This window comes from Xenopus laevis, chromosome 5S, assembly GCF_017654675.1.
Source record: "Xenopus laevis strain J_2021 chromosome 5S, Xenopus_laevis_v10.1, whole genome shotgun sequence".
Lineage (NCBI taxonomy): Eukaryota > Metazoa > Chordata > Amphibia > Anura > Pipidae > Xenopus > Xenopus laevis.
This window is the reverse complement of record NC_054380.1, coordinates 81,540,384-81,558,975: the sequence shown is the minus strand read 5'-3', so window position 1 is coordinate 81,558,975 and position 18,592 is coordinate 81,540,384. Positions and strand designations below refer to the sequence as shown.

Genomic DNA, 18,592 nt, shown 5'->3' with positions numbered 1-18,592 from the left:
TTTATATTTATCTGGAGGGCGGCCTGGAATATTTTTCTTGGATCTACTATAATAAAACCAGAGAAGTATACTCTTCCCAATACCCAGGTATTTATGTCTTACAGAAAAGATGTTTAAAATGAATGTGATGTTTGTGCTTTTTGTACAATACCACGAGACAGAGTGCAGTTACATATACTAAGTTAATATAAATTACATGTTATGCCCGTAGTCTCTATGCTCAGGTCTCTGTATTATATTATATTGAGCTATAAATCTCCATTTAATTGTCCCTACTTAAACAATGTCTATAACTAAAAATGCCAGCAGAGTGTTGCTAACACCCTCCAAATTTCAATTTGGATGTCTGCATTCAGGTGATTTTGTCAGGAGTGTTCCAGTGTTACATTAAAGGAGTACTAAACCCTACAAATGAATATGGCTAAAAATACCTAATTTTATATGCATCATTTATTGCAGCAGCCTAAAGTTTCAGCTTCTCAATAGCAGTAATGATCCAGGACTTCAAACTTGTCACAGTGAATCACCATCTTGGAAAGTGTTTGCAATACTCGACAATGGGCTCTGAGCAGCTGTTGGGAAGCTAAGCTTAGGGGTCGTCACAAATGATCAAGCAGAAAATGAGGTTGGCCTGTAATATAAACTGATGCTACAGAGCTTATTATTAAACTCTGATGCTAGTTGCACTGGTTTCTGTGCTGCCATGTAGTAAATATCTGTATTAATTACATTTATATTCTATGTGTACTGTATATTGTGAGTGAGTCCCTAAGCTCAGTAAGTGACAGCAGCACAGAGCATGTGCAGTGAATCAACAGAAAAGAAGATGGGGAGCTACTGGGGCATCTTTGGAGACACATGTCTTTATTACTAAAGGGCTGTGGTGTCTTGGGCTAGTATAGAAGCTGAAAACAATGTACACCATTTCTAGCCTACTTCATTAGTGAAGCTTTAGTTCTCTTTAAAATAGCATTTATTGAAAACACAAATTATTCTGCAACCCCAAAATCCATAATATACCAGAAACCTCATTTCAGCAACAACTTGCCCTTTCCCAGACGTGCTGCCTTGGTGGTTATATTTGATTATGCCCTCTTCATGAAATTCTATCTTCATTAGAGAATTTCACTGTCACACGTGTGTGTGTAGACCTTGTTTTTTTTTTTTTTTTTACTAAAAAAGAGTGGTAACCAATCAGCATTAAGGGGAAGATATAAATATCCCTTGGTCAGCTGATCACACTGCCTGAGCTACAGGTTGTGAAGAGAGTGGGAAGTGGATTAGTGTCCTATAGACTTTGTTTAAGTATATTGAGAGATTTCTAGTTACTGAATCTGATTCCTGATTCTGCCTTAGTTACTGTTTTGGCACGTTGCTATTTGTGAGTTGTGTGTGTCCCAGCTTGTGTGTGCTGCTGCATTCAAAATCACCTTTCTGTTTTATCTCCCTGCTGCTACGCTGCTCTGGCAAGTCTTTATTTTCTGTTGAACCTGTTGTATTTACCTAGAGTTCTCCAGTCATTTGTTACTTGTTGCAGATGTATCAGAATTAGTTGTTTTCTGTGTGACTAACCATTTCATGTTGTGTTCTGTGTGACTAAGCATTGAAAGTGTTGATTCATTAAGTCAGCTAGTCTACACTCAGCTCGCTGCTACTGGGAGCTTAAAGTGGACCTGTCACCTACACATAAAAAGCTGTATAATCCTTTGCAAATTTAACATGAAACACAAATTCTTTTTTTATTAAAACATCCATACCTGTGTTTAAATATCTGAAATATTAGCTGCCCCCCTTTATGCCTTAAGGCCCCCATACACGGGCCAATAAAAACTGCCGACGGACCAAATCAGCAGCTTATTGGCCCGTGTGTGGGGCCATCCGACAGGTTTCCGCCGTTCAACATCTGGCGATTGAGCAGGTTAAAAAATCGCGGTCACATCTATGCGTACACAAGATTGTGGGGTGATACGCAATTTATCTTTATAACAGTGTCCACAAAATGGCTTCTGCCTGCTTGCTGTAATAGTGTAATTCCAAGACTGATGGAAACAAAATGTAAATAATAAATATGGTGTAAGTAAAGTTTATTTTGCTCAGCTAACATGCTAGAAAAGAATTTGGAATTATTTCTTAGGGTGACAGGTCCCCTTTAATCCTTCCAGCTCAGTAAGCTAACTACCTGATAACTATTTGTTTAAAATAATACGGCAACCATTTGCTTCTTGATAATTATTATTCTGGGGCTAAACTCCACAAGCAATTTAGATGGATGGTGTTGGATCCACAATACACATCTGACAAGTTGGATATAGTGGTGTGGATCAAAATATAATAGGACTGACGCAAAAACCTGATGCTTAAATTACATGTAAAATTCCAGCTGACACAAAACAACTGTCGGATGTGAACGCTTCATCCTGTGTCTTCATCCGACAAGATATATATTGATGGTGTCGGAAAGACTTAATTTTTTTCACTGAAATATATTGACTGTTGGATGTAAACACATGAACAAAAGACTCCTCCCACTTTATCTGCTTCGACTTTACATCCTAGCTATAGGGGGGATCAGATTTTGTAGCATGCTACAAAATCTTGCTCTGTTGTGTGGTGTTGCATGGCATGATCAGATAAAATCTGACCTACAAAATCTGGTCAAAAGCGCTTGGAGTTTTACCCAAATTGTTTCCCATCCAAAATTGCTTCTTGCTACAGGGATCTCATTGTGTTCATAAAAGCCTATTATATAGAAGTGCACCCTTTTCAGCAATTCACTCCCTACCAAAAGCAGACCCCAAGGTTGCCCAGGGAAGATTTTTTTGGCAGGGGATCCCAGCGCACAGTAGTTATGCCACTGCTCTCCTCCTTGCTCTTTTTGACTTTTTCACAATTGTTAAGACTCTTAGCTAAGATTACCATTATATATATTTTATCTTCTTAGTTACTCTATGACAAGATCATACTTTAAATGCAAAGCCATTGTATGGTTCAAATTAATATTGTTTAAGCTTGAATGTTAAAAGTTACAGTCACAAATTCAGTGTTATTTGGCTGCCCTTCCACTGATAAACGTGTAAAATTGAATCAACAAAGGAAAACATTGTTCATGACCAGTTTATACCAAGTACCTTGTATTTTATGTATACCTTATTATTCTCAGTAAAATATCAATGTATGTCAAAATCTGCAAAATGAAATCTGAAACTTTATTTTAGATAAAACTGAAAGAAGCGGCTGCAGTCTGTCCTACTAATGATAATTGAATCTTAAATACGGGACACAGACTTTTTGAAGTGAGACAAAGACATATAGTCATTGCATACATTCTTATAGTCTGATCAATTGCATAACAGAAAAGCTTTCTTTTGTCAAGAAGTGCTATTTACCTTATCCTCAGTATTGCTTAAGAAGACATTCTTTGGTTGTGATTTTGTTTTTTTCCACAGCGGATCCTCATTTCTCTACATTCAAGATATTCATAAACAATCAAGGATTATCTGCAGTAATATGGATAATATGGATTAGAAAATGTTGCTAATGCTATGCTAATGGTCTACAAATGCATTACTTTATTATCACTTCACTCAGGGGACAGGTCACTTAGGGTAATGGCACATTAATTTGCACATGGTGATTTCAACTCAAGTTAATGAAGGGCATTTTTGAACCTGTGTGCCATTAGCTTTAAATATTTTGCTACCCGTATTAACCACAATCAGCATTACAATAAAGTCCACTCTACAATAAGGGAAAATTAAATAATTACTATGCATAAGGGCTAATTTACCAACAAAAGGTGCAGTACAAAACACAATGTTGCATCTATTACTCTATACTAGCAACATGCACTTAAACTCTGGTTGCATCTGCTTTGCTGCATAAGCAGGGCCAAATATATATACTGTACACACACACGGCTTGTGCCTAGGGCAGCAAAAGTAAGAGGGCAGCCCTTTGTTGCCAATAAAATAAATTAAAATGTTTCTTTAATAAAAGTAAAACATTTCCCCATCTGGGGGGTGAGGGAGTAGGAATGCACTTTTTGTGCTCCTTGGTGAAAGTGACGTCATACATACACGTTACTTCCCCAATAGAGGACACAATGAGGTCCAGTGTCTAGGGAGGCACTGGACCTAAATATAGCACTGTACGTAAGGGGTAAGGTGTAAACAGGTCATAAATGCAATTGCCACCTGCTTTGATGAGATACTGTATTACTTCCAGGTCTTCCACATACACATGCAACTGGCCTGCAACAAATGAATCACTCGTTATGAACACTTGCCTTATAGAAGAACAGGCATATTTTAATAAAGGCCTCTGAAGACTTGGGGGCAAATTTACTAAAGGGTGAATTTTCGCTTGTGAAAGCTCCGCCACACTTTGCCCCACTTCGTTAGATGTAAATTTGCAGCACATATACTAATTTACTAAAATGCAAAATGACGTCTTGGCAGCCAAATGCTGGCTAGCACTAATTCATTTCATAGAGAACTTTCACTAACACTCATTTCTGCCTAGCAAAACTTCATTAGTACACTTACGCTTAGGTCAATTTGAATAGGGTGGGTACATATAGGTCATACATATGTCTTTATTAGTGATGTTGAGGAAATTGCTGGAAGTGGCCACTTATTATTAAAAATGTTCAAGGAAGAAAAATAAAGACAAAAGAGATCCTCTAATGCCCTAGACATGAGCCCTCCCTAAAACAAATATGGCATGCCCCTTAAATGGTAAAAAAAAAAGTTAAAACAAAAATTTGCAAAAGTTACAACTTTCAAAGACAATCGTGCTTTAAAATATGAAAAAACGCCAACATTTTTTTATAATTGTTATGACATAACAGGATATGATGTCACTGACATAAGATTGGAGGAGGATGTAGCTTTATCTGATCAGTTCACCAGGTCTAAGCTGGCGAAGAAAACTCTAGCCAAAGTGGTAATGTTCACACAATTTGCGATGGTTTGCATGAGCAAAAACGCACCTGGTGAAAGGGCGCAAAACTGTGGTAGCAATGCTCTCTTTCACTAGCGAATTGTCCCCTACACCTGTTAGTAAATTGGCAATGTCCCTGCGGATGGTATTTCTGGTAACTTTTCGCTAGCGATGGCTACTTTGGCCTTTAGTAAATATTCCTGTGGAATATTATTCATTAGATCATTGTTTTTATTTTATAAGTCTGTAGTTTTCAATTTGATTACAACATTAAAACAACTGTGACCATTCACATCCATCCTGGACTGCTCTGTTTTCTTCTTTCTTGGGGCAAATAGGGAGAATGGTAAGTGGCAGCTGGTCTGTAGAAACTCTGATGTCCACATGCCTTGAATCTGTTTGGTCAAGGAATCCTGGTCACATAAACCAGAGCACCAGGGGCAGAAAGAAACAGAAGCAGTGTTGGGGAAACTGGATAGGGCATTCAATGTATCTTGTTATTCCTTTGTCTTTGTATAACTGTGCATCCCAAAGTATGTGCAGGTGCCTGGCTAAGTACGGTATGTGAGAACTTGTGTGTTTCTGTTTAAGTAACTTAGTATATCTGAATGTGTTTGTGCACCTGCCTATGTACGAGTCTATGATTTACTAGAGCTTATGATATATTGCCAGAATCAACTGGCACTGTATTTACTGTCATGTGTCCTGATGTCCTTAAACACGGAATTGGCACTGTATTTACTCTTCAAGGAGTTCTCAAGTATAATAAACAAAATTGTCACTGCATCTATCCTGTCATGGGTTCTAGGGGAATTATACATGGAACTGGTACCATATTTATTGGCACTGTATTTATCTGTGTGTAACATATTATACAAGGAAATTGCATTTTCCTATGTGTTTTGGGGTATTTTATATTAATTTAGGACTGTGTTTACAATTCCAGGTATTAATATACATTCTTTAATGATCCTGTGGATTGGTATGGCAGACATCTCACAAGTTATGAAGTATGCAGAATATTTTGCCAATATGATTATAATGGGCAAAAACTTTGAGCAGTGCAGGATGGTTTGCACAGTGAATATATTTGCCCTGCACATGGTTAAATGTATAAAGCTGGATAATAGCAATGTATTTAAAGTGCAACCAGAATTGTGAATTTTTTTTCGCACTGTGAATTTCCACCAGAGCAAAAATGTGCGCACACTCATGCTCACCCATCTCATTTGCAAATATTTATGCGCAATGCAAATTTGCAAAAAATGTAAAGACAGGCACAGCAGTGCTATAATTTAGCATTCAGGAAAAAACATTCAGTACAACCATTTCAGAATAAAAATGCTCTGTGCGAACTTTATACATGACCCCCAGTGTCTTTAAGTAATTTGCAGTCATATATGGAAGCAATACAACAGGATTAACATTGCTTCCTTTATGTCTGATTCTGATGAATATATTAATCATACAGTGTAGCTTATCTAAGTCCTTTGATTTATAACCACCATTAAAATAAATTAACATCTTATTTTATTGAATTTGGCAGAATGAGATTATGCTAGTGTGATATAATTTAACTATTACAGAACACTTTAACATATAAGGTGTTTTGTTACACTACAAAATACTGAAAATGTAGGTTTAAGAGGAACTGAGTTTTTTTTTTTTTTAAATCTGATTAGGGTTAAATCTTCTAAGGGGTCCTACTTTCTTAAGCATCCTTAGAGAGAAAGAAAGTACTTGGTAGATTTTATTCACTATAAAATACATTTCTTCTCACTTAAAAAGGGTTTTGTAAGCTTAGATCATTACTGCTGTAAAGTTCTTGCCCCAACAACAAATTACGGATGCAAATTATAAACACAAAAGGTAAATACACACATAATTTACTGTAAAACTGTACATTTTCTAATTTATTTTTCTGAACCACATTGAAGAGATATTATTTTTCTGCATGATCACAAGCTTCTGCTGTCTCCATATTAATTTTTCTTGCCTGTACTAATTATGTAGTAGGACTTGGAGAGTAGCGAAACAGAGAAATCAACCTGGTTAGGGTGAGATGGCATGAGTCGTGTAAATACCTTTTTAACACTTCCTATAGTAAAGGTATAGGAGATTCAGTGGTATCAGGTTAACAACACATCCAAGGCATGAATGCTACCACTGTATGGAGCAAGAAGACATCTATTTCTGTGGCATTTGCTAGCTTAAAGAAGGACCATACTGGTCTAGAAACATTGACTGGTGATTGGCGAATAAATTCGCGTGACTTCGCGGGGGGATTTTGGCGTTTTGCCACAGGTGAAAAAATTCTTGAAGCAGCATAAAATACCACAGGTCGAAAATTCACCAGAATCAAATAATTTTTGACGTGTGTTAATAGAGTCGCTTGCATCAAAACCATCGCACGTCAACATTATTCGGATGCCCATTGCGAGCGGGTGAGCGAAATTGGACAAGTTCACTCATCATTGCTATACTATATGCCAGGCTTTACATGAAGTCAGTTTACAAAGCAAGGGAGCACTGATATATTGTTTTATGTGCCCTCTATCAGGTTACAATAGAAAGCCTAGAGGGTATATGACACATCTCCCCGTTTGTAGGCCCACAACAACTTAACCACTATTGTAGTCAATTTTGGATTACAAGAATATTACCGATTTCACTACCATACACAATGACTTTTGATATAAAAAAACTTTTTGACAGGTAATATAAACATTTACTAGCAGGTAGAATACATTTGCTTTGACTAGTAATTAAAAAACAAATGTGTAAAAACACTGCACACACTGTTTAATTGTAAGAGACCTAGCATTAATTATAGTTGTAATATAGGAAGATTATGTATCCATCAGCATATGACAATTTAAACATTTGAATGTATAACTATATTTTGTACCAATCCCTCATTATTTTTGGGGTGAGCCTTTTTTCCTTATGAGGATCTGGCAGTATTGAGACCCTTGTGCAGATATAACTTCAGAATTGAGCAGTACAGGTGCAATATTAGAGGTCACTGCCATGTAGAAGCAATAATACACTCTTATCTGTTTCTCGGAAAGTGCAAAGAAGCAAAATGCAAATGACAGCAGTAGCACAAAAAATATTTTATGCACAGACAAGCAGAGGACTGTTGGAACTGCTTTTTCATATGCATTTGAACCTATTACAATAAACTCAATAGGAGAGCATCAGTATAGCTTTCCTTTTGTCCCCAATGTATTAGAACTTCCCCCTCAAGTCAATGTATAGGTTCTTTATGAAATCTAAATAGATCTGATCTTTAGCAAAGAATACAGAGTGTGATAAAATACAATGAAGATATGGTTGAATTAAAAATGCTTATTTCAGCCATTCAGTCGCACGTTATTCACAAATACATATTACTAGTCTCCTAAAGGAGAAACAAGGGGAGGTAATTTAAATTGTTGACCATCTTGTTTCATTTGTATACAAATTCTGTAGGGCAGCATTAAAAGCATCCTTTGGCTTTCCTCAAAAACAACATGGTTCATTAGAGGTAAATGGGTAAAATATGACTAATAATATAACTCTTTTCTACACTTTCCATCAAGAGTAATTTGAATTCCTTAAAGCAAAGCTAAAGCTTAAATAAAGAAGTAGCTAAAAATGTTGTACATTATGTTTTGGGCTTCTGTACCAGCCCAAGGCAACCACAGCCCTTTAACAGTATAGATCTATGTCTCCAAATATAGCTCCCCATCTTCTTTTCTGCTGATTCACTGCACATGCTCTGTGCTGCTGTCACTGACTGAGCTTAGGGACCGACTCACAATATACAGTACACATAGAATAGAAATGTCACAATATAAGGCTCATTGAAAACTTGAATGTAAAACAGATGCCGAATACAACTATCTCCAGTATTTTAAAAGTCATACTGAAAGGCACCTTTACAATGCACAGGTACTAATAATACCAATAAACCAATATCAAAAGTGAAATACACAGCAAAAAAGAGTTTATATTTGATTAAAATCATTATTTTTCAATGGTTGACTTGATTCTCTAAAACAATTTTTTTCTTTATTCCTTAAGTATAGTAAAAGAGTGTTGAGAATCTAATTGATAAAAAAAATGTCTAATTTTTATACAAACATGTTACAAAGTACAGCCCTTTGCAGGTCTTTTCAACTACCCCAAGGGGTATGTATTGGTTAAAAAAACAACAACATTTTTCATATAATGTATTACTGATGTAATGTTATGGTCTATGCTTACCTTAAACTCTAATTTCAATTTCATCCAGTTTATGATCACAGGGCATCTGAAACAGAAAAAAATTACTAAACAATACAAATGGTGCAATTTAAGAGACAAATCTTTGTTAAACACAATAAATGTAATTTTATATTCAGATCTTATTATGCAACTCCAGCTGCAAATCTTTATTGGGCATACATTCACCTAATTATACAGTAGTAAAATATGTATATTTTATTCTCATCAAAAAAGTAAACCAATCACAGTGACAAAAAGGCAGGAAAGGGAAATATTTGGAATATGGATCATTTGGGGCCCCTACATTGAAGTCTGTTTTTTTTTCAATTACATACCCCGAAGATATTAAGTTATATAAGATGTATTTACAAGAGTTGCATTACTATTATGGTTAATTTTAGTTTTGTTTAGTTACTTACTTAATGGTTAAGACTTGAAGAATCATTTTGACGCTAGTTAAATATTAATAATCTGTTTAATTGCCTTTATTCCTAGTTGTTATTCTCTTGAAGGTTTACTTTTTTAACTACAGATTTCTTAGTGAGTGAGAATATTTAACATTTTCTTACATAGTGGAAATTAGAGAGTTACTATTAGTGTTACCTGTTTATCGTTTAGTCATCCTTTGAATCCTGCGACATTTTCCTTAATTATCATCAGCCATCAAGTCTGATAGTCTCAAAAGAAATATCAGCCCTCTAAACTGCTTTCAAGGTTGGTGATATTTAGCACTGAAAATTACAAATACAGTTTTTGAAGTTGTAGTTAAATAGCAACAACGGGGAAGTGACACTGATGATTATTGAAAAGATAAATAATTTATTAAGCAGATGCAGTCAGCCCACTCCTGAGAGTGAAAACAGAATAACAATGCTCCCAAGTTAAAAAGGATATTTAATATTTGGGGAAATTTCAGGTTTGAAGAACGAGGCATTAGGACAGTCTAATGGTGGTAAGTCATACTCTTACCTCTTTTAACTCCATTACATTCTCACGAGAGACATGCTAGTGGTACAGACAAGTCAGAATTTTAGTTTAGCAAACTCAAGCTTAGAGTAAAGTTTAGATGCAATTTATCATGCTAGGTCCATTGTCCCATTAGCAACTTGTACATTAGTGGCATCTACCTGAGATTCAGATAACAGTTTAGGAAGTTAATTATTAAATTGTTTAACAAGCAAACGTTATTAAATACATTTTAAAAATGTTACACAAAATACTTATAGCAGGCTTGGGTTCATTTTGTAGTTTTAAAAGTGAGACATTTTAGGCATCCCTAGAAAAGGAAATACATCAGATATTTAGAGCTAGAAAGCAAGTAATTGCAAATTTAATTTCTTACAAAAAATTTTCAGCTTTATTGACAAATTTTGGCAAACATATCTGACAAATTATGATTTCCTATTTAGAGAAGATTACACATTGACCTTTATGTAATTGTATTGACAAATGCAGATTAAAACACTGAACAAATTCCGTTTGCTAAATTCATTCTGTAGCTTATTTTTCCAACCCCATTAAAACAGCATTTTAAATTAAATTTACAAACTTAATACTGAACATTTTATGTTAAAAAAGTGATTTTAAAACATCTTATCTACACTTGTATTGTGTCCAAAAATGATATTACATATTTAGCAACCCTACACAAAAAAAAACAGGCTTTGCATTGTTTTGCAGGTATCAAGACCTAATAAAGTGATAACACATCCATGCGTTTATGCCACAATGAACAACAACCAATACATGTTATCCCATGTCAAGATTAATGACAGTATGAGTCCACATTAGAAAATATTAAAGCCAATGTCACAGCAATGTTATCTCAATCTCAAGAAGTACATAGGGCAATCCCCAAGATAAAAATGGACAATTACTTGTCTTGCTGCTGCTTATGGAGAGGCCAAAGGCTAATAAGTGTCTTTAACAAAAATGCTGAAGACCATCAGTATCTGCCATATGGGTGTTCTCGGTAGCCTGCTCTAGTTGGTCTTTGAAGAGGTGCCTTTAAAGTGGATCTGGACTTAGACCATTCTTCTTGCTCTACAATGAAATAAGATTAACAGCTAAAGAATTGCATACCCTCACCAACAAATTATATTAAATATCTATGCTCCGTATGGAATATAGTCTTAGCTATTTAATTGTCAGTAGGAAACATTTTCCATAGGCAGTTTATATAATGAATACAGGGAATTGATTGATGCTTATACTCTGTTTGATGGAATATATAAAACCAACATGTATGGTAAGATGGGAAAGAGTTTATTGCCTTCAAAGTTGAAAAACACTTATAAAAATAAAAGAAAATCATTACCCATTACAATCATTGCTTTTTTAACCTCAGCCTCATCTGCAGACATTTCTAACACTACATTCACATCTACAGTATGCTGACCTCTACTAGCGTCAAGAGCTTTTGTATTTACGGCAAAATGCAAGCGATGCTGCTCCGCCTAATGAGACTCCAGTCAACTCTTCAGGTACACGATTAATACTTAAAGCTTTTTCAAATGCCCTTTTGTCCACTCTATCTAGCAGAGATTGTAAATATTGAAGAGGTGATCAAAATTGTAAACATTTTATGAATTGAATTTATGTTTACTAATAAAAAGTAATTTTTTAAAAAATAGATTTTGCTGTATTTCTGCTGTGCAGTTTGCAATTTTAAAATAGTTCAAACAGACTCAGCAACCTTTCTCTACAACAACCAATACTGCTGTATAGGAATGAGCAAAAAGAGTGTACAGAAACCAGAAAGACTTAATTAAATGGGCATTTTTTTATTGTATAGCTTCTTCTACCTGTGAAATGTGCATGGCTCATTGCTCTCATTTTTTACAAATGCCACATTAGTTTAATTGAGTTGACTTCAAGCCTTGCAAAAATACATCTTACCATAATGATTGTAGCTTTCTTCATTTGTTCCATGTTCATAGTCATAATATTCTGATACACTAGGAGAATGAAATATTGATTTATTGTTTAAAGAAAAAGAAAAGGGTCATAAAAAGAATACAAAGAATGCAAAGGAAAAGCCATAGCATAGATTCTGAACATGAATAACACAGTAAAATGTTCTTTCTTTATAAGTAGAATTTTTGTAGAATATGTTTTTTCCCCCAGAAATGATTATATTGAAAGCATTCAATAAAAATGTTTACAGATTAAAATGATCAAATTATAAAAATTATAAATAGTTTACAATCAGTTGTATTTGTAGCTGTTGAGTCTTCTCTCAAAATAACTGCAGTTGCATTTTTAATTTACACAAAATGGAGCATGTATAGCAAAGAGAAACTTCTACCCCCTGACCTCACAACAGAGAAATAAAACAACATCGAACACATATTTATACAAAACTTTATAGAACAAGAGAACAACGTAGGTCACTGTGTCTTTTCTTTTTATCATTTGAAATATCACATAGATTTTTCTACAATCATAATAAGCTCTTGGTAGATTCCTGTTCTAAACCTCTGCTGAAATGCATGTTTTATACATTTCACAGCATTTCTTATATGCAGAGCTAGTATAAAACCAGTGACATTGGAATGCAATTTGTATCTCAACCCTTTAAGTCTGCCACAAATCATTTTAAGAATTAACAAACCCAATAGGATTGTATAAATATGGATTCATACTGATTACTGTTTTATTACTACAGAGAAAATGAAAATATTTTTTTCTTGTTATTCAAAGTTTATTTCTTGTTGAAGCACTGCAAAATATGTTAATAATAATAATAATAATAATATGAAAAGAAAAAATAAACAACAGTTTTGGTCAGAACAGTGTCACATCGAAGAATGAGTTAAGTACCGTATATACTCGAGTATAAGCCGACCCGAGTATAAGCCGAGGTACCTAATTTTACCTACAAAAACTGGGAAAACGTATTGACTCTAGTATAAGCCTAGACACAACTACAGCCCTGTCTCCCAGCAGCGCACATTCTGCCAAAGCGACCCCCCCAAGCGATCAACCAGACTTCATTGCAAAGTTGATGGTGACAGAGAATTGCCAAACGGATTACTGTGTGCATTGTCCCACTGTCCCACTACCATGTGCAGAGGGTGCTGTTTGATATTGCTATCACTGTTAATCTTTCGTATAACCAACAGAGGGCGCTGTGTGATATTGCAGTCACTGTTAATCCTTCATATAACCAACAGAGGGCACTGTGTGATATTGCAGTCACTGTTATTCTTTCATATAACCAACAGAGGGCGCTGTGTGATATTGCAGTCACTGTTAATCTTTCATATAACCAACAGAGGGCACTGTGTGATATTGCAGTCACTGTTATTCTTCCATATAACCAACAGATGGCGCTGTGTAATATTGCAGTCACTGTTATTCTTTCATATAACCAACAGAGGGCGCACTGTTATTCTTTCATACAACCAACAGATGGCGCTGTGTGATATTGCAGTCACTGTTATTCTTTCATATAACTAACAGAGGGCGCTGTGTGATATTGCAGTCACTGTTAATCTTTCATATAACCAACAGAGGGCGCACTGTTATTCTTTCATACAACCAACAGATGGCGCTGTGTGATATTGCAGTCACTGTTATTCTTTCATATAACCAACAGATGGCACTGTATGACATTGCAGTCACTGTTATTCTTTCATATAACCAACAGAGGGCCCACTGTTATTCTTTCATATAACCAACAAAGGGCATTTTGGGATATTGCAGTCTCTCCCCAAGTGTACTGTTGGTATAGGAATGATTTAAAGTGACTGCAATCTCAGCTACTCGAGTCGGGTACCGCTGACCCGAGTATAAGCCGAGCTAGACTTTTTAAGCACATTTTGGATGCTGAAAAACTCGGCTTATACTCGGGTATATGGTACCAAAAAAATATAAATAATAAAAAGAGGTGGGAAGATAGAAGAGTATATGAACCCTTAAAAAAATGTGCAGGGTCTTCTCCACCACAAGACAAACCCTAACAACAGGCAAGCAACACACAGTTCACATGTAGGATCCTTAACCTGCCTTTCATTCCTAACTCTTCACCCATCACCTGTATTAAAGGAGAAGGAAAGCAATGGAGGCATTTTATTGCCAATAGATTAGCTGCAATAGTGCAAGATAGAATGCTATCTTTATTCTGTAGAATGTTTTACCAGTTATATTTAGGTGGACCTTTCTGATAAGGCTTACTTAGTTTTAAACTTTCCTTTCACCTTTAAAGGAACAGTAGCACCAAAAAATTAAAGTCTTTTAAAATAATGAATATATTGGGGCAGGTTTATCAAGGGTCGAATTTCGAAGTAAAAAATACTTCGAAATTCGACCATCGAATTAAAATACTTCAAATTTGAATATTGAATTCAAACTTGAGGTCTATGGAGCCTGAGACAAAGAGAGTGCCAAGGGTTCTGTGCCTGGAGGAAGGCAGTGTTTTGGAAAGTGCGGCAATGAAGCTGACTTGGAAATAGGCTGTGTGGCCTTGCTTTTGAATTGTGAGTTGGTAGGGTTACCACCCCTTTTATACCGCCACATATTGAATCCACATCTTGCATGGCTAATTAGCAAGACATTTAAATACATGCTGCAGTCTCAACTGGCTTCTGTGCATCCATGCACTATGTATCTAAATTAATTGCTAATTAGCCATGCAGGATGTGCATACAATATGTGGCCAGTATAAAAGGGGTGAGGTTGCAACCCTAGTAATAGTGTTAACACTTTAGTGGTCCAGTCTGGGAGAGGCCCTGTGGTATTCAGGAAGACTACAATTTCATCTGTGAGAGAGACTGTTGAATATTTTAATGTCATATGAATACAAAGATATTGCTGATGTGTTTTTTCAGATGAGTAAAATCCTGTCTCTTTTCTGCACAAGAAACCCACTTGCATAAGCAAAGAAAGTTCAACTGTGTTAATAGTTTATACTGCCAATAAATAGACTGTGCATGAACCCTCTTAAATTGCATAGACAGCAATTTGTAAACCAAATGAAGTGATCTTCTGTTGGGTTAAATATATTTATTTGTATCTATAAGGGTTACTGTACCTTGCAACTCATACCATGATACAGTTAGGATCGTGTGAATAAATGCTCTGGCCATTTTACACAATTTCTGGTATGTAACAATGGAGTTCAGTGGTATGGCTGAAAGCGAAAAGTCTTCTTGTCATGGAACTTGACAGCTCAAATTATTCAAACTTGATGACACAGGTATATTGTTTCATAAATGTTTAGGGGCCGATTCACAAAGGGTCGAAAATCAAGAGTTAATTAACCCTCGATATTCGACTGGGAATTAAAATCCTTCGACTTCGAATATCGAAGTCGAAGGATTTTAGCGCAAATAGTGCGATCGAACAATCAAAGGATTATTCCTTTGATTGAACGATAAAATCCTTCGATCGAACGATAAAATCCTTTTAATCGAAAGATTCGAAGGATTTTAATCCAACGAGCAAAGGAATATCCTTCGATCAAAAAAAAGTTAGCCAAGCCTATGGGGACCTTCCCCAAAGGCTAACATTGAGTTTGGTAGCTTTTAGATGGCGAACTAGGGGGTCGAAGTTTTTTCTTAAAGAGACAGTACTTCGACTATCGAATGGTCTCTAATAGTTCTAATAGTTTGATTCGAAGTCGTAGTCGAAGGTCGTAGTAGCCCATTCGATGGTCGAAGTAGCCCAAAAAACACTTCGAAATTCGAAGTTTTTTTACTTTGAATCCTTCACTCGAAGTTAGTGAATCGGCCCCTTAATAAAATATATATAAAATAAGAAATTGGTATGTCTATTTCATTTTTTACCAACATTCAGTGAACAGAGCCCTTTGTGCTGAAACAAGAAGGGCTTCAGAAAAAGAAACACATGACATACCCAGCAGCAACAGGCACATTTTATCGGAGTTACCAAACACTTTCCTGATAGGAATACTTTCCTCCCTGTCAATTTGGCAGAATGTGTTTGACTATTTTAAGCAATAGAACACCATTCTGCACACTGAGCTCTAAAACCCCACTACATTTATAATCAGTACAAATGAATGAGAATCAACCTAAAATGCAAATAAATGTAAGGAGAAGGTTGTTTTCCTTGCTGAAGTGAATTGTTTCAGATTGGAAAATATTGTTAAATCTGAACCAATCATCACAATTTTACTTATAGTACCTTGTACAAATGGCAAATGGTTCATGAATTTGAGCCAGAAAATAATGCAGATTTGTGAATGATTATTCAGCAGCCATGTTTAAGTACAGATGCCATATCAGATTAATGTGGTTATAATCTAGTATGCCTCAAAAACCATCAGCATCATTTCCCACAGTGTAGTATTTAAAGAAACAATTATTGGAATCATTTAAAGTCTGTCTTCCTTCAGAGCACCAGTCACACACCGCAGACAGAAGAAACATATAATTCAGCTTAATATGTAGGTTATTATCAGTGATATATCTCAATGGAAATGTTAGAGATCACACTCGCAAGTCTTAAGTGTAATAAAAAGATTTTTATTGTGGACAATCACTGACGTTTCGGCTGATACAACAGCCTTTCTCAAAGTGAAAAGTGTGTCAAACAAACGGAAATAAATACTCAGTGTGGCGGGAACAAAACTAATAATAAAAATAATACCGAAGGCAGAGGAAGTGACGTGCAAGTGACAGCATACAGTAAGTGAAAATCAACATACGTAAAAAAACACAAAGGATTTTCACTTATGCTGTCACTTGCACGTCACTTCCTCTGCCTTCGGTATTATTTTATTGTTTTGTTCCCGCCACACTGGGTATTTATTTCCGTTTGTTTGACACACTTTTCACTTTGAGAAAGGCTGTTGTATCAGCCGAAACGTCAGTGATTGTCCACAATAAAAATCTTTTTATTACACTTAAGACCTGCGAGTGCGATCTCTAACATTTCCATTGATTCTACTTATCCAGGACAAAGTCAGATTATTGGAATAAACAGCTTCAAAGCAGTATTTTCAAACTGCATGTGTTTTTATTAGCAGTGCAACACACTACATGTTTCGGGTAAAACCCTTTTTCAAGTGTAAAAGGGTTTTACCCGAAACATGTAGTGTGTTGCACTGCTAATAAAAACACATGCAGTTTGAAAATACTGCTTTGAAGCTGTTTATTCCAATAATCTGACTTTATCATATACCGTTGGGAGTGTGGCACAGGCTCCTAGGAATCTACAGCGATACCACGTTTGAAATAATAAGCTGGGACCAGCAATTTGTATGTTTTTGATACTTATCCAGGACTGCACCCAGGCATCGATGACCTCAGTATCGTGAGTGCCAGTTCTTTGAACTAATATATATATATATATATATATATATATATATATATATATATATATATATACATACTATATTTCTGTAGGGACCCCTACTGGGTAATCTGCCCTGCAGCTTTAAGGCCCCCACCTTTTTTCTTAGAGTGATCTGCCAGGAGAGAATGACACTCCCCTGCTACACTGCTATATAGTGTGTGTAGGGAGTGGCCACTTCCTCTTTGGCCTGTGGATGGTGATCCAGCTGGGTGTGCTCAGGGGAGCCTGGGCACAGCTAGGCCCAGAAAGGCCCATGTGCTTTGGAAGAAGAAGTCGGGGACCAGGTAACCCCGTGAATGAGGAATAGTTACACTAGGGCAGACTTGTTATAGTCTCTCTAGGAGAGAAAGGCAGAGAGGTGAGAGAGAAAGAGCAGCTGAAGCTCCAACAAGGATTTGCAGTAAGGGAGTAGCTTCCCAGAGGCTCTGTGTGTTGCCTCCAGTCAGGGACCTCAGTGAAGAGGGACTGTAGGGTAGAAGCTGCTTTCCTGACAACTTCCAGGAGGGAATGTGTGTGAATACTGCAAATGCCTAATGGAGACCTTTCCTCTGTGAGAAATGCCTAATGGCTGCAGCTCTGTGTGAGAAATGTGCTATTGCCTCAGCTCCTGTGTGAGTACTAAACCTGTGGTCACTTGCCTCGTGCATAGTTAAATAAACCGTTTTCTGTTTTACTGCAAGAACCTCCTGGCGCCCATCTTTTGTTGTATGCACAGTAGCCTGGGGGGATGTAGTTGCACTACACCATAGAGGGAACACTTCCACATGGCGAAGGCCCTGACCCTGTTGTGTGAAGTCGCGTGTAACCCATGCTTCTACTGCTAGCTGGACAGTTTAACTATTTGTGTGCTATGCAGCCCAAATAGGTGTTACATTTGGCGCCCAACGTGGGGCTCGATTCCCTAAAACCAGGCTGTGCATTGTTTTGTTTGAATCGTACGAATGGATGTACGAATTTGTCGGAGTGTACGAATGGATCGTACGAATTTTTCGAAGTGGATAAACGGAACGTACGAATTCTTCGAATCGTATGGATTTCCTTCGAAGTATTTGGCCGTGGGTTCGGGCTTGGAGGTTCG

At 36.4% G+C, this 18,592-nt stretch overlaps 1 protein-coding gene across 2 annotated transcripts in view; it reads right to left on the bottom strand.

Moving 5' to 3' along the window:
• Positions 1 to 18,592, bottom strand: part of khdrbs2.S (KH domain containing, RNA binding, signal transduction associated 2 S homeolog) — a 146,118-nt gene that overhangs the window by 4,634 nt on the left and 122,892 nt on the right. The window contains exons 8-11 of one of the 2 annotated variants that reach the window (XR_005961591.1): positions 12,091 to 12,149; positions 11,070 to 11,235; positions 9,193 to 9,238; positions 3,387 to 3,497 (exon numbers count right to left, since the gene is read on the bottom strand). Coding sequence is in view for 1 of the 2 variants with exons in the window: in XM_018265525.2 (XP_018121014.1) it covers positions 11,138 to 11,235; positions 12,091 to 12,149 (157 nt within the window). In the remaining variant the exon portion in view is untranslated. Of the gene's footprint in view, positions 1 to 3,386; positions 3,498 to 9,192; positions 9,239 to 10,096; positions 11,236 to 12,090; positions 12,150 to 18,592 lie in introns of those variants that run through there. The other variant, XM_018265525.2, reaches the window with a different exon arrangement.